This window comes from Brassica rapa, chromosome A05, assembly GCF_000309985.2.
Source record: "Brassica rapa cultivar Chiifu-401-42 chromosome A05, CAAS_Brap_v3.01, whole genome shotgun sequence".
NCBI classification, from domain to species: domain Eukaryota; kingdom Viridiplantae; phylum Streptophyta; class Magnoliopsida; order Brassicales; family Brassicaceae; genus Brassica; species Brassica rapa.
This window is the reverse complement of record NC_024799.2, coordinates 1338054-1353356: the sequence shown is the minus strand read 5'-3', so window position 1 is coordinate 1353356 and position 15303 is coordinate 1338054. Positions and strand designations below refer to the sequence as shown.

Below are 15303 nucleotides of genomic sequence, written 5' to 3'. Positions count from 1 at the left end.
TGCTTCAATGGGCTTTTGATCTAATATTGGACTTGTACCATGCGCTTTTCAAAATGTTCAAATCGATAGAGACAAATGTTCCAAAGCTATAGGTCATTGACTCATTTCAGGTTTCCTATAAACATAAAATCCTCTAGTCTTGAGGGTTTTGTATTCATTACAAAAAAAATAAACCACACTAAAGGTAAAGCGCTATATTTCAGACCCGTTTAAGGCCCAATAACGAAAAGCCTTTGGTCACACCTTACACTCAAAATACGATTGGCTTATCCTCCGTTGAAAAGACCAAGTAAAATCACCCAACACACAACCTCACCGTCGATCAAAAGACATCCCACAGATCCGACGGCTCAAAACCATTTAATCATGTGGACTTCGAGCCGAAGAGATAATGCTACAGCGCGTGTAACACAGTCGCCTACCAAACCAGAAATGAATTTTTCAAATTGTATGGTCTCAGTAAGGTCGAAGCAAAACAAAAAAAAAATGGCAGCGTCTCCAAAGATAGGCATCGGAATCAGCTCCATGTCGACTCACCGAGTCGCCACCGCGTCATCCGCACTCTCTCCTCCTCCTCACCTCTTCTTCCTCACTACTAGACGCCGCGATTCCTCATTCATCCTCCGCCAACAAACTCGAACTCGCTCCGATTCCCTCCGCCTCAGAATCTCCGCCTCCGCTAATTCTCCGTCGTCTTCAGGTATAGTTTAACTCTTCTGCTTTGTTTATTGAAGTTTGTTGAGCAAGTAATCGAGCTGTTGTAATTCTTTATACAGACGAGATTATAGAGAACGTGGTGATTATAGGCTCAGGTCCAGCAGGTTACACGGCGGCGATATACGCGGCCCGCGCCAATTTGAAGCCGGTGGTGTTCGAGGGGTATCAGATGGGAGGAGTTCCCGGCGGACAGTTGATGACGACCACCGAGGTTGAGAATTTCCCGGGGTTTCCAGAAGGAATCACCGGTCCTGATTTGATGGAGAGGTGAGAAATTGGATTCTGAACAACAACACATCTTGACATTTTGATTATATGAGATTCATGGAGCTTGAAACTATTAAGTTAGATGAGATTTCAACATAAAACTTTCAATCTAAAACTAATTGGTGATATATATTGGCTCATCTCTCTTATATATATTATTACATCCAACAATTACAGATTAAGAGTTTTCTTTTTTTCGACAACTTACGAGTTAAATGATCAATACATATATTTTTTCTTATCAATTTGGGGACTGTCTATACATACATTTTTACTAATTTAATTTTGGGAGCCTAGGCAAATGTTTCATCTATGATTATCCATCACCTGAGGCAATTTTTTTTTTTTGGTTTTGTGTTGAATGTGTAGAATGAGGAAGCAAGCTGAGAGGTGGGGAGCAGAGTTGTATCCAGAGGATGTAGAGTCTCTTAGTGTCAAAACCGCTCCCTTTACTGTGCAAAGTAGTGAACGTAAGGTGATCATCTTTCTTTGTGTGCCACCACTCTTATTGTCAATTTGAAGTAGATAGAGAGAGAATGTAGGTTTGATATGCCGTATAAACGTGTGTTTAATTCATAGAGGAAGGTAGTTAGTTTGTGTAATTGTTTTTTGGTTTGTTTCTTCTTCTCAAGAAACAACGTTTTTGTATACCATTTAAGGAAGAGACTGTTGTTGATAGGTGTTGGAGACTTGTTTACTTCTTCTAAATATATATGCTTCCATTGCTCTGATGAACATTATGATGAAAAAGGTTCTTGGCTTGAGCAAATTTTCCTATGTTGTCATTTGGCTTGGGTTTGCAGGTCAAGTGCCATAGTATCATTTATGCCACTGGAGCTACAGCGAAGAGGCTGAGGCTACCTCGAGAGGAAGAGTTCTGGAGTAGGGGAATTAGTGCTTGCGCGATATGTGATGGAGCTTCGCCTTTGTTTAAAGGGCAAGTACTTGCCGTTGTTGGAGGAGGAGATACGGCCACCGAGGAAGCTTTGTACCTCACAAAATATGCCCGTCATGTTCATTTGCTTGTTCGCAGAGACCAGTTGAGAGCATCCAAGGCTATGCAAGATAGGTGAGTTTTTGAAAGTTATTATATTAATAGCTCTTCTTCTTTGACTTCTGAAGAAAAAACGTTAAAAATCTATCAATGCTAGGTCCAAATCTAGGAAACGCGAGTTGACTGTTAGGAAACCAAAGCATAATGAGTCTGTTGTCTATATTGAGTGTTTTTTTGGTGCATATGTTGACTTGATTAACCTATTCCATGCAAATCCTTACATTTGGATGTCTCTGGGAAAGCCTTTTGGCTATGAGTTCCATTTCAAGTAAATCGATAACGAACCAGTAAATGTACGTATCCCCTTTTGTTGTTTTTTTTTTTGGAATTATATAGACTAATGAGCAGAGACACTGTGAGTTGAGTCTTTTCAACACCCTGAGTGTTTTTTTAACAGGTTGGTTATGGCGAATGTTTCAGAGTGATCAACAATCCAAACATCACAGTGCATTACAACACGGAAACGGTGGACGTTTTGAGCAACACCAAGGGACAAATGTCCGGCATTCTACTCAGAAGAGTTGATACCGGAGAAGAAACCGAGCTGGAGGCAAAAGGGTTGTTTTATGGAATAGGGCATTCCCCAAATAGTCAGTTATTGGAAGGCCAAGTCGAGCTCGACAGCTCTGGGTACGTCTTGGTTCGCGAAGGAACATCCAATACATCGGTTGAAGGTGTCTTTGCTGCAGGAGATGTGCAGGTTTTGCTTTGGAACTTTTAGCCATCTTTCGTTATTGATAACATTAACTCTTTGAAGTTAACATTGTGTGCTACAATCCCATTTGTCAATTTAGGACCATGAATGGAGACAAGCTGTAACCGCTGCTGGATCAGGATGCATGGCTGCTTTGTCAGCTGAGAGGTACCTCACAAGTAACAATCTTCTTGTTGAATTTCACCAGGTAAGGATTAGTATTTTCCTAAACATCTGAAATCTTATGCTCACTTCACAAGGCTTACACTCTTTCATGTTCATGTTCTGCCACATGATAGCCTCAAACTGAAGAGACCAAGAAAGAATTCACACAGCGGGATGTCCAAGAAAAGTTTGATATCACTCTTACAAAGCATCGTGGACAGGTAACTATCTCCTTATTCTTTCTATTAACATATAAACCTTTAACTTATAATCTTTAAGGATTTTCTCTACCTCACATCTTCCGTCTTGTGTCTTTTCCCTGTTTTTTCAGTATGCTCTTAGAAAATTATATCATGAGAGTCCAAGAGTTATATGTGTGTTATACACTTCACCAACTTGTGGCCCCTGTAGGACTCTGAAGCCTATCTTGAACAAGGTGATCTTTGTTTAGTTATATAGATTGTACTCTCTTGTTGGACTGTTCTTCTAATCATCTGTCCATTTCGTATTAATGTTGTTTCAGGTGGTAGACGAGTATCACAATGATGTGCACTTTGTTGAGATTGACATTGAGGAAGACCAAGAAATTGCTGAAGCAGCCGGAATCATGGGAACGCCATGTGTGCAGTTCTTCAAGAACAAGGAAATGCTCAGGTTGGGCTGTGCTTTGTAGTTCATATGATCGCATTTGTTTATAGTGATCAGATTTGTCTAAATACGAGACTGTGCAGGACTGTGTCGGGTGTGAAGATGAAGAAAGAGTACCGAGAATTCATCGAGGCCAACAAATGAAGACAACAGATAGATTTTATTGTTTCTGGCACATGCCAAATCTTATCATGATTCAGTTTTGTTCATTCAAAAATACATTGGAAGTTACTGAAGCCAACGCCATTGAATCTCAAAATTTAAACAAATAAAATCATCATCCATCAATGTGTTACAATCTGCTTTTGATTTTACAAGGACATGTCAGTTTCAGGGACATCGTCAAGGATGAAAGGACCGAGTCTACCTGTCCTAAACAAAGTAAGAAACTTCTTGGACACCATTAACCTTGCTTCTGATGATGCTCTGGTAGAAACCTTCAATGCCTTCTGTAAAGCTTCAAACTGCTGTTCTATCAAACATTCCAAATCGTTCTCATCCTCTGTGTCCCCATCGAATTCTGAGAGAGTTGTGTACAGCGATCGTTGCACTTCTGAGATCATACCCTGTAGATGAGATGGAGCCTCAACAGGTTCAGATAATTTCAAGAGGAAAGCGAGCTACATAGAGATATAAGGCTATAATGCTAACCCCAACGTAGTGCACAGCAGATGAATCTGGTTGTTTTGATCTCTGGTGTCGAAGATCCTTTAAGTTGTAGCTTGGTTTATCGATGGAGTCTGGATGAGCAGAAACTTCGTTTCTTCCCTCGAATAAGTACTTCCAATGTAGAGGAGTCCCTCGAGTGTTTAAAATAGCTAGAAAGTATTGTGCAAGCCGCTCTTCACCCACCACTGAATCTTTGACGGACCCTTACAATGTTTAGAGAATTTTAAATAGGTAAGTTCTTAGGAAGATCATATGTTGTAAGAAAATACTCTATTGGAGTAGCTAAACACTAAGAACTGAGATTCGAAAGACCTAAACTCTTATCACCTCTAGATGAACTAAATCTAGTGCATATGTTCACACACCATCTAGCACCAAGAAGAAAGACATAGATAAGAACCTGAAAGTGCAAGCTTCAGACCGGTTTCGATATCGGGGATATTTGGGACCAACACACCAGGTGAGTCCAGAACATATATGCTAGGTCGATGAGCAATCTGTTACAACAAGACTCACTCAGTCTTGAAGAGTAGAGCACAAGTAGTGAACCCAAACAAATTGAGCAAAAGAGAGAGAGAGATAACAACAAAACAAAGGTTTTACCTTAAAACCAGCAATATCTTGAGTCACGCCAGGCAATGGACCAACCGTTGCTCTCTTTAATTTATCCTGCACTACACACATAATGCACATATCGACATAACCCATGTTACACTACATTCATGATATAGAGTTCATACAATATCAGAGACATGAACACTTAACACTGCTGATAAGCCGAGTCACTAATCAATCTTACCAGGAAACCGAGTCGCTGCGATTTGATGAACAGAGTTAATCAGCGCAGATTTGCCAACGTTGGGGACACCAACCACCATCACAAGCAAAGTAGGCTCCCTAGCAATCACTTCCTTAAGCTTAAACTCCACGAGATCAAGAAGCTATACAAACATAAAAGATCACATTTTTAAAAACGCAACAACAACACTGATTATGATCATATCTAACCTTCTTGACAGAGCTTCTGCTATGCGCATTAATAGCAACACAATCTTGCTTCTTCGATTCAAAATGATGAGTCCATTTCTACACACAACCAATCCAAAAAAATTCAGAAAACTCTCTTCCCAACTAAACACAACGGACATATAAAATCTCACGTTGAGAACATTGGGGTTAGCTAAATCTTTCTTGTTCAGAGCTATGATACGTCTCTTCGCTGACAACTGTGGCTGCAGATCCTCGTTCGCCGACGACAATGGAATCTACAGTATTAACCAAAATTAACAAAAAAGTCAGCTTGATCCTATTATGTGGATTCAATGAAGAGTACGTACACGGGCATCGCGAACTTCGATGACGAGATCGGAGAGCTTGAGGCGGCTGCGGATGGCGCGAGTTGCGGCGGCCATGTGACCGGGGAACCAATTGATCGCTCCGGCGTCTTTCGCGAAGCTCATCCCGCCGATCAGTCCCTTCTTCGCGGCCTTCTTCGTCGCCATTTTCTCCGGCGACGATTAGCTTCAGTGAGAGAGAGAGAGGGGTTTTCTGAGGTTTTTAGCCGTGATGTGTCTTTAGTTATTGAATATGGGCCTCAAATGGGCTTTGTTGATTTATGTTTGGGCTTATTCGAATTCGGTTTTTGAGTTAAAACCCATTTATAAATTCAAAATAATCTCGACGGCCCACGTACAGTATGTCGGTCAGATGGAGTGTCAAAACTCAAAACTAGTTCATGGAGTGATTGATTAGTCTGACTTTATTAAAGTTTATTTGATGAGTTTGAGATATGTTTTTTTCTTACAGTTGAATAATTTTAATGAGCTAGATCAATTGAGTACATGAGTTCACTTTTATGTGTTGTAACTGTAAGCATTCTTTTATCATATTTAAGAGATAAGTAAAAGGTATATAAATTTGTTTTATATACAATCAAATATACCGACTAAAGTATTCTATATTATTATTACCATTAAATATATATATATATATATATCATGCTTAACTCATATCTGAATTATATTTATATTGATTTACTTGAATTAAGTCACTTGGCATCCATACAAATACGTGACCCTACCTACAAATTATGGTGATTAAATGGATTACTTCATAAGCAATTCATTATAACCTATCCATAAGGAAAATGTAACTAGCCCATGGCAGCTACCCTTATGTGAGTAAGTTGCAACGTGATCAGTTCAGCTATCCTTATGTGAATAATGTGATATTACCATATTTAATTTATGTAATTGAGTAATGATCATATATAACTGTACTACAGCTTTGAAGTACTCATTATGTTCAGCTTAATAGTTAATACACGTGTTTAATTTTAATTAACATAATTGTCATCATATTGCATTTTGGTATACGAGTACTTTCAGAAACACACTGATTATTTATTTATTTATATATCATAGTTGATGGACCGAAGATCAAATCTCTTTTACATCAATAATTATAGTTACGGGCATTACGATTTGTTAAGTAGGTACTGTATTATTAAGGTGAAAAAAATCACTGCTTTTGTCGGTCTAAGATCCAACAAGATTTTTATTCTCGAGCTGGTTATATATCTCATACATGAAAATATCTCATGAAAATATCCCATGCATAGAAATATCTTTTACGTATATTTCCGTTTGACTCAGAACCTAATTAAGGATAATGTTTTTATTTGCTTATAATACTATAAGTAAGCTGTGCACAATACGTGGACGTGTATTTATACGAATATACAATATTATGTAACACCAATCATAGAGAGGATGTTGATCAATTGTGTAAAGAGAAAGTATCATTTTGTTCGGTAGCGTTTTTTTTGCTTAAAATTGTTCGGTAGCGTTATGATTTCGAGATCTGTGTGTTTGGTTTATTCTAACCTGTAATGATATATAATATGACCACTTGACATATAAAATCAAATGAATTAATCGATGCTTATTTGCACTTATTTATTTTGCTAAATATGTAAATATCATTATAGGAATAAAAGTTGAGGTTTCACAGAATGTTCATTAACTTAATATAATTTTTTAAAATAGTATATAACAAGGAAACAAATGAGATAAGAATATTTTAATTAATTTGGCCAAATAATATTAAGTTGCCAAAATACGAACCGTATCAGAAAATTTATACGATATAACAAAATATTATCAGATAATATATAATATGGAGGGGTGTTGAGTGATGATTGATCTATGTGACCAGAGGCATGTTACTACTAAGATTTATTCATCTATCAGCTATTCATGTATATGGTTGGACTTGACTCTTGAGGCACCGTATGAGGCTATCCTAATTATACTTTATCATTTTTGAAAAGAAAGGTAGGTCAGTTTACGGATTTAATAACTTAAGTTCAACCCAAACGAGTTTTTGGCTTAAAGATTATTAGTTTAACATTAGTCGAAATCTACCCTCGCCTTTTTTGAGCTAATTAAGCTAATCCAAAGTGATTTCTCTTTTTACATAGGATATACATGTTAGTAGTAGCTTTATTTTTTAACAAACAGTAATCAACGTATATAACTGACAAGCGTAAATTATAAATGTAATAAAAACAGTTTTGACATAAGTTTATTTTAATTGTAAACACTGATAATCATAAACAATGTATACACATGCCGTGGTAGCAAAACTCAGATTTGCCAACCAAAAAAGTGCATTGCTCCGCTCAATATTATATAATGCATACTTGATATACTTTTCATGTCCAATATCATACTTCATAGCATCATTGTGTATTTGTGATCAGTCAATGCAAGCTTAATCAATAATACAACAACTTATATTATATGTAGGATAAGGAAATTTTATCATTTGAATCAGAAAAATGTAAAGCACTAGCTACAGTCAGCGCCACATATCTTACGATAATATTTTGCCGTCCGTTACCAAATTTAAGTACGAGATAATGTTAATCGATACTAACTTTTAAATTTTTATCCAACACAAATTCATTTATTAGACTCGTTGTTACATTTCTCATTTTTGGAGACATTATTGATTAGTTTGTTTGGGTCAACCCAAGGTATATGCATGCATAGTAGAAGTCAGAACGACAAGCTTTTGATTATAGCAAGATCTTTGAATCAGTCCATGAAGAAGCAAAGAGTCTTCATTATTTTTGGAAATTGAATGTTTGAAATTGAACTGCTATTATTCAAGAAAGTTAGCACATGCATTTTTAACAAGGATACTGAATGTGTTTAGGTTAACACACATGCATGTTTCGGATGATATTGAAGTTTTTGTAATTAACTCACGAAACTATCAGTATCACATGCATTTCCTTCACAGTTTATTTTGGAAACTTGCTTCCTTTTTTTATAATCTGAATCATTACTGCATCCTCTATTTTTCTGTCTCTATATGATCTCATTCATCTAATCCCAGGTGCGACGCGTATACGTATTGGACCATATGTACTTGTAAAAATGTTAATAACATGTGTTCTATAATCATATGTTAGGGTACGCATGCAGAGTTCTATATGTATTAACGTGGTCCCAAAATCAAGTGAATGGAAATTTCCTAAAAGGTGACTCTTGGCTTTGCTGCTGTTGATGAGTTTTGTCCACACTAAAGCCAAACACACCAACCTTTTTTTCATAACCATCCCTCTATTTTCCATTTCCATATATATTTGTTCCCATATTTTTAGAACTTATCACAAGCCAATTTTTAGAAGTTATGATTTTCAATCCATATTCATATTTTCACTCAGAAGTCAGATCATATATATTTTGTCATTTGGAATCCCTAAATACTGCAAAAAATGATACAGTTACAACTGATTAAGTAGTTGTTCATTTACATGCATGTTAGTAAATTAAAGTTCTCATGTATCTATATGTTACTAATTATTTGTTTACTCACTATTTTCTGATATTTTATTTCAATGTTATACATATCCATGAAAAAGTGAAAACTTCACTATGTATGGTTTATTTTATTTATAGATACAAGTGTAACTCGTTAACTTGATGGTATTTATATCTTGAATCAAATATGAGAGTTGTTTGGTTACGAATTGACTATTACACGTTACAACTCAAAAGCAAGCCCACTTTCTATAAAACGGAGTAGTATTGTTTAGTTTAAAGAAAAATTACTCGCAGCGTTTCCTTACACGTAAAAGCGAATTCACCTTCTAGCTCAATTTTTAAAGTAGTTTATAACAAAGACAACAAGAATCTTGATTTTGGCATGAATCATGTCGGACCATGTGGGGATTTCCATGCCTTTCGTATAAAGCAACCACATACTATATTTAATTATCACATCCATCATTTCTTCTTATTTAACAAAAACCAAAAATATAAAAATTGTTGTAAAAACAACAACAAAAACACCACATCTCATAACATTAAGAAAAAAACCTAGCATACCTCATCGCCCTTCTCATTATCGTTTACATATATTTCATGACACAACATTGTAATCATTCACTATATAATAACACATTAATTAAGACATTTTCAAATATTTTTAAAAGTCAAATAACTCTTTTAAGAAAAAACATTTTTTTTTCTTCATATTCTAAGAAGAAAAATACTGAGTTCAGGACCTCCGTTTTTGTCAGGGTTCATCATGTAAAACGCCTCCGAGTCACGGCTCCCCACGACTCGTTCAAACCTACCTCTCATATACAACAACTCTCCAAGCTCCGTTCCACCACCGGCCACGTCATCAATACTCTTCGCCGTTGGTATAACTCCCGCTCCAACCGTGACACTCGATACCGTGTTCAACACGCGCCAGTCCGAGTCATTACATGCTCCGCCACGGGACACCGCGGCACCGCACTTCCTCCCGTTGCAATACATAGTCCACTTAGGCTCGTGGAAAAGCTTAGTCCCGGAACGGTGACGTTTCTCGCACTCCAGCGCGATCCTTACGAGCCCCGACGACATCTCTTTGACTAGAGATGCCGTTGACATGGCTAGGTCCAAGAGCAACACTGGATCGGTTCTCGGACCGTACTGGACTGAAAACGTGACGTGGCCTCTTCTGTGTCCGTACAAAGTCCCCGTGACTCTTCTCCCGAGGGAGGAGGATGATCTACCGGTGACGAGTGAGATGAGTTGGTTAGAAGAAGACGGCGGAGAAGGAAGAGAGATGAAGTTGCAAACGGGTAGGTTAACGAGGTTGACGAGAGAACGTAAGAAGGAAGAAAGTTTCAAGTTGACTTTCACGACAATTTTAGAGGAAGTAGAAGAAGTCGTGGAGGATGAGGAGGTGGAGCATCTATGACAAGGTACGAGGAAGAGGTCATGCTCAGGGATGGTTGGGATCAAGGAGGAGGAGGAAGGAGAACGGGAGTGGAAGCTACGCGCCGGAGAGGTCTCTGGATTGATCTTTCTTGTGTTGCAGCTGAAGCTTCTTTGAAGAGCGAGTTCTTGGTACTGCAACATTCTTTTTATGATCGATATGTTTCGATGTTGAACTTAGGAGAGAAAAGAGATGTTTATATATTTGAGGGAGGAGAAAGGAAGAAAGCGGCCGACCAAAGTGATTATGAGTGTTCGAAGAGGTGTGGCCGTTTTGTATGTGTATTTATACACATTTTACATGATTTTTTTAATAAAGCATATATGGTGTGATTATGTTATTTATTACCTATCATTTGAAAGGCCGCCAATAAAATTATATGTTGTTGCTTTTTTTATTGGGTTTGAAGTTATCAGAGAACATAGAGCTAGTTTAACAATGTATTAGTATTACACTACCAATTTATTGCTTTTTTTATCTACTAATCTATTACTTGTTTATATCAATACGCATCGATACTCGTATGTGACTGAATTATTTTGTGTATTTTGTATTGATATAAATACACACACTTGAATCTTAAAATAATTAAGGTGTATATACCAGTATATACTTTTTCCCTTTACGCATGATTCATTCAATTACGACTTTGTATTTTGCTACTTGGATTTATAATAACAAGATAATTAGTTTCTACAAATGTACATACAGAGATTTCATTTCACTATCATCAAAGTCTTACCTCCAACCGTTAATTCTAACCGTTCATGAAGGCTTACAAGATTTTTCAATTCGCATTTATTGTGGAAGTTTGTCTTTAAGTTGACACACTCTATCTGAAGTTTAATATAGTGACATTCATATCAGATAGCGACAAGTGACAACGCAACTGGAGTTGTTGAACATTTGATTGGCTTTAAACGGACCCCTTCCCGTATTATCCCGGTCGTATGCAATGACGTGGCTAACTATATTAAACGAAAACGGTTTTTGCCTGAACAAAATATATTGGGACAAGTTTTTGGAAATTTACACATAATAATATGGCAATTAGAGGCGTCCTATAGTTTATTATTAAAAAATGCACTCGTTTCAGGCTTCTGATTAATATGACTATTTAGAGCTCCAAAATTTAAAATAATTTATAGTTTGTTGGTTTATACTTATTTTAAAAAAATATTTTCACGAAAGTCGATTAACTCACCTTCTGAATTCATGTACTTTTTAAATATGACATAATATAGCATATTTATTTATTCTTTACATTGTTAGATTTGTGTATTTGATGAAAATGATATATTATATTAAAAATTTGTTTTCATTACAATTGTAAATAATTTTATTTTTAAAATTTGTCTTATGTCCCTAAAACACTGATGGCAATTAAGAGGTTATCTCAATGAATTTTTCATCATAAAAATAATAAACTGAACAAAAGAAAGAAAGATTTTCCAAATGAGAAAGTCAACTTGAGAGACTTTTGAAGGACTTTTGAAACAATTTTTTCAATGGCTTATAACTTTTTTTATATAATTTTAGATTTAATAAAGTGGTTAAACCATATTAAAATATTACTATTATATTAGTGAGATACTTATATAACTTTGTATTATAAGATAATATTATAACACCCCAAAGACAAACCGTCTGGTCATGTAGTTAACTAAAATCATAAGATAATTAATATATATCTCGAAAGGTTATTAGTTTTCCTTGTATATTTTAGATGAGACTTTGAGCAGTCGTAAAAATAGAAAATGATAAATTTATTTTATAGACCAACAGTAATTCTTATCAGAAAATAATAAAAAGGGCGGATGTATACGCATGTTTCTTTGTTTATATTTTAGGTGTACAAGTGTGAGGCTACAATGAACCCATAAACATGCACGTAACCTTGCGCTCATTATAAAAATCAATTAATAAAATTATCACGCTAACCATCCTAAGCTAAAAGTACTATAGTTGAATCTGATTATATAAAAGGGACCAATTGTAAAGGGGGATTAATATGATCTTTGGGCGGTTCCAAACACAAGATATGGTTCCTCGTTTATGATGTTGATGTAATATATTGTTGACCTAATTAACTATATAACAACCGCTAATCATCGGACACATGTTTCTTTCATTTGGAGTTTGTCAATCCTACTTTGTACCCATATTTATCAACGAATATATATCAGTTTACCAAAAAAGAAAAAAAGAATGTCTATATATCAATGGAGTAATCTACTACCTTCTCGGACTACACAACATGTTTGTGTTCGGTCTGCGGATCCCCCGCTGCACCCAAAGAAGCGTAATTAATCCCTCCAATCTATTAGAGTTGTCACTAATTATTTGGGCTAACCTAAATTTATTATGCCCCATCAATACTCTACGTACACACACAACATTTATTCTTTTTTGGGATGAAAGGTTGTGAACTTAAAAGGAAAGGGATACTCATAATACATAAAAAAGGTTGTGAACTTAAAAGGAAAGGGATACTCATAAAACATATAGCTAGAACTCTTGGTATAGGTTCCTGTATATATCTATCTACTTGTGGAGAAGAACACTGTGAGAACATCTGAAGATTTGGCTACAGGGTAGATTGAAATCCACATCCACAACCACAGAGACTTAAGTTATAGACTGCCTTATTGAGTTTGATTGATACCTCCAATCTCTAGACCAATGATTACGCGTTTAAGCACACACCAATTAACCTAATGTACCAACAATACCACAATCGAATGGTATGTCATTGTAGCATTTTAGGATCGAATCCACAAGGAACTAGTGACCTATAACACCAAGAATACACAAGCTTTCTTAATCTAAGCAAACAAGAAGATGGATGATTTGTAACAAGCTAAGATCCTAGAAATATAAACAAGGTGATCTCAAATCCAATCAAGAAATAAGTGCAAGAACTTTCAAATGCTAAGGATGGATTCATGGGTAAGGATAATTGATATAAGGTGATCAAGTTTCAATCTAAAGGTGTCAACTTTCAACCGATCTATCTATCTTAGGCCTAGACACAATCCTAAACAAACTCTATCCCTAGATGAATGCTCATTTACCTAGATAACTCAAGCATCAAATCCCTTTGGTTGAATGTTATCTAAGTAATCATTAATCTCAAGTCTACTAGCCATCTTAACACCTTTAACAACAAATCCCTTTGGTAAAGAATGTTAAAAGCTTAGGAGAGTTGGTTCAGGCATTTCATCAAACACCTTCCGGGTATGAAATGCCTAGAGCTCAACTTTAGAGAGGCCAACTCTAGAGTTGCATTAAAAACACTCTACTAGCAAGGAACAAGATGGATTTATACTAAAACACTTTAGATCTAGCTTAATCACCCTAATCTACCTTAACCCATGAATCCAAAATGTGTCTACTCAATAATCTCCATGAGAAACCTTAAATCCATGTAAGGATCAAGGCTAATCATGTTAATGAGCAAGAAAAACACAATTATAAGATGAAGTACTTCCTTAAATTATAGAAAGAATCAAGCTTTTACAAGTTTAGACAAAGTCTTGAGAGAAAATGAGATAAAAATTAGGTTTTTAGGTCTAAATCTATTTATAGAGAGGCAAAACTCGAACTGGTTTAATTAAATTAAACCGGGTCAAACCGGAATAAACCGGTCAACATCTCAAAATCGCATCCACAGCGGCCATCGCATCCCGCTCCACCAAGTCGATATTGGACAGGGACATGGACCTTTTCCCGAGCGGGTTCATCACGTCGCTGTGCTCGAGCTCGCTTCGTTCCCAGCGGCGTCGTCACGTCGCTACCACTAACCGCTGCAAGTCCAATCTCGAACCGTGGGCGCTTCATCTTCTTCGTCGTCTCTCTCAGCCATGAACCTCCACAAGCCACCACGAACTCCTCTCCGCGCTCAGCTCCTCCTCCAAAGCCGAGATCGTGCTCGGACTACCACGAACCCATCACTAAGCCATTGTCTTCTCCTTCTCCGAGCTTGTGCCGTCGTCTCACCTCACCACGAACTCCATCTCCGGGCTCAGCTCCTCCTCGGTGTCGTGCTCTCAGATCCGGCGAGGCTTGCCGTCTTGCTCTGAAACCGCCGTGGTAGCCGCCGGGATCATCGTCAACCAACCCGGAGAGTAGAACAATCGATCTCTCCAATGGTGGGTTTTGGGGATTTTGCAAGACAGGTCCCTGAACTTTTGATAACTCCGTTTCTGACCCCATACTTTGTAAATTGCAAAAATGACCTTTCGAATTGGCCCAAAACTCACAATTGTGCTTTCCAAACCCTGTTAAATGCAAATGGACAAATGTATGCAATATATACACCTAAATGCAATCTAGAATGATCATAATAATCTAAATTATGAATCTAAAACTCATCAAAATCATTAGATATCAAATTCCCCCAAACTAGACCTTTACTTGTCCACAAGTAAACTTTCAAGAGCCAAAGAGAGTGAGGTTTGAAAATGGGAACTGATAACCAAAAGAACACTTTCTAGCCATCAACCTAACATCCTAAGGAAAACATAGCAAATAGCATGAGCAACTCTCTTAGTACACTCTAGTTTCTCAAGGCCTATCAAGACTCTTATGCCTCAACACAAGTCATTTACTCATCAATCAACAAGTTCTTTAGCCAACCCTCACATTCATTTAAACACACACACACAAGGTGAATTCTTCCAAATGGGCACATGATCTCAATCATTTGGCTTGGTGAGTGAAAATGGTCTAATGTGAAGCAAGGGTTTTCAAATGCATCTTTTATGGTGACTAACACTCAAGAATAGAAGCAAGAACATTATGCAAA

At 36.8% G+C, this 15303-nt stretch overlaps 3 protein-coding genes across 4 annotated transcripts; 1 reads left to right on the top strand and 2 right to left on the bottom strand.

Annotated features, from left to right (window-relative positions):
• The first annotated feature begins 435 nt into the window (after positions 1-435).
• Positions 436-3840, top strand: LOC103866575 (NADPH-dependent thioredoxin reductase 3). Of its 2 annotated transcripts, none has more exons than XM_009144516.3 (10): positions 436-700; positions 777-984; positions 1354-1459; positions 1788-2053; positions 2459-2738; positions 2833-2940; positions 3032-3118; positions 3229-3333; positions 3421-3551; positions 3629-3840. In XM_009144516.3, exons 1-10 carry the CDS (start codon positions 451-453, stop codon positions 3687-3689), a joined length of 1602 nt encoding a protein of 533 aa, XP_009142764.2. In that variant the 5' UTR covers positions 436-450; the 3' UTR covers positions 3690-3840. The 2 variants fall into 2 exon arrangements, with proteins under 2 accessions (XP_009142764.2, XP_033148415.1); XM_033292524.1 differs by having other exon boundaries at positions 443-698; positions 772-984.
• Positions 3704-6265, bottom strand: LOC103866576 (short integuments 2, mitochondrial). The gene is made up of 8 exons (XM_009144518.3): positions 5552-6265; positions 5375-5479; positions 5223-5300; positions 5014-5155; positions 4818-4888; positions 4615-4711; positions 4197-4417; positions 3704-4111 (listed from the first exon to the last, which is right to left on the bottom strand). The coding sequence occupies exons 1-8, from the start codon at positions 5714-5716 to the stop codon at positions 3857-3859; spliced, it is 1134 nt and encodes a 377-aa protein (XP_009142766.1). The 5' UTR covers positions 5717-6265; the 3' UTR covers positions 3704-3856.
• Positions 6266-9476: 3211 nt separating this feature from the next.
• On the bottom strand, positions 9477-10804 carry LOC103838109 (protein MIZU-KUSSEI 1). Its single transcript, XM_009114536.3, has one exon. It carries the CDS (start codon positions 10637-10639, stop codon positions 9758-9760), a length of 882 nt encoding a protein of 293 aa, XP_009112784.1. The 5' UTR covers positions 10640-10804; the 3' UTR covers positions 9477-9757.
• Positions 10805-15303: the final 4499 nt, after the last annotated feature.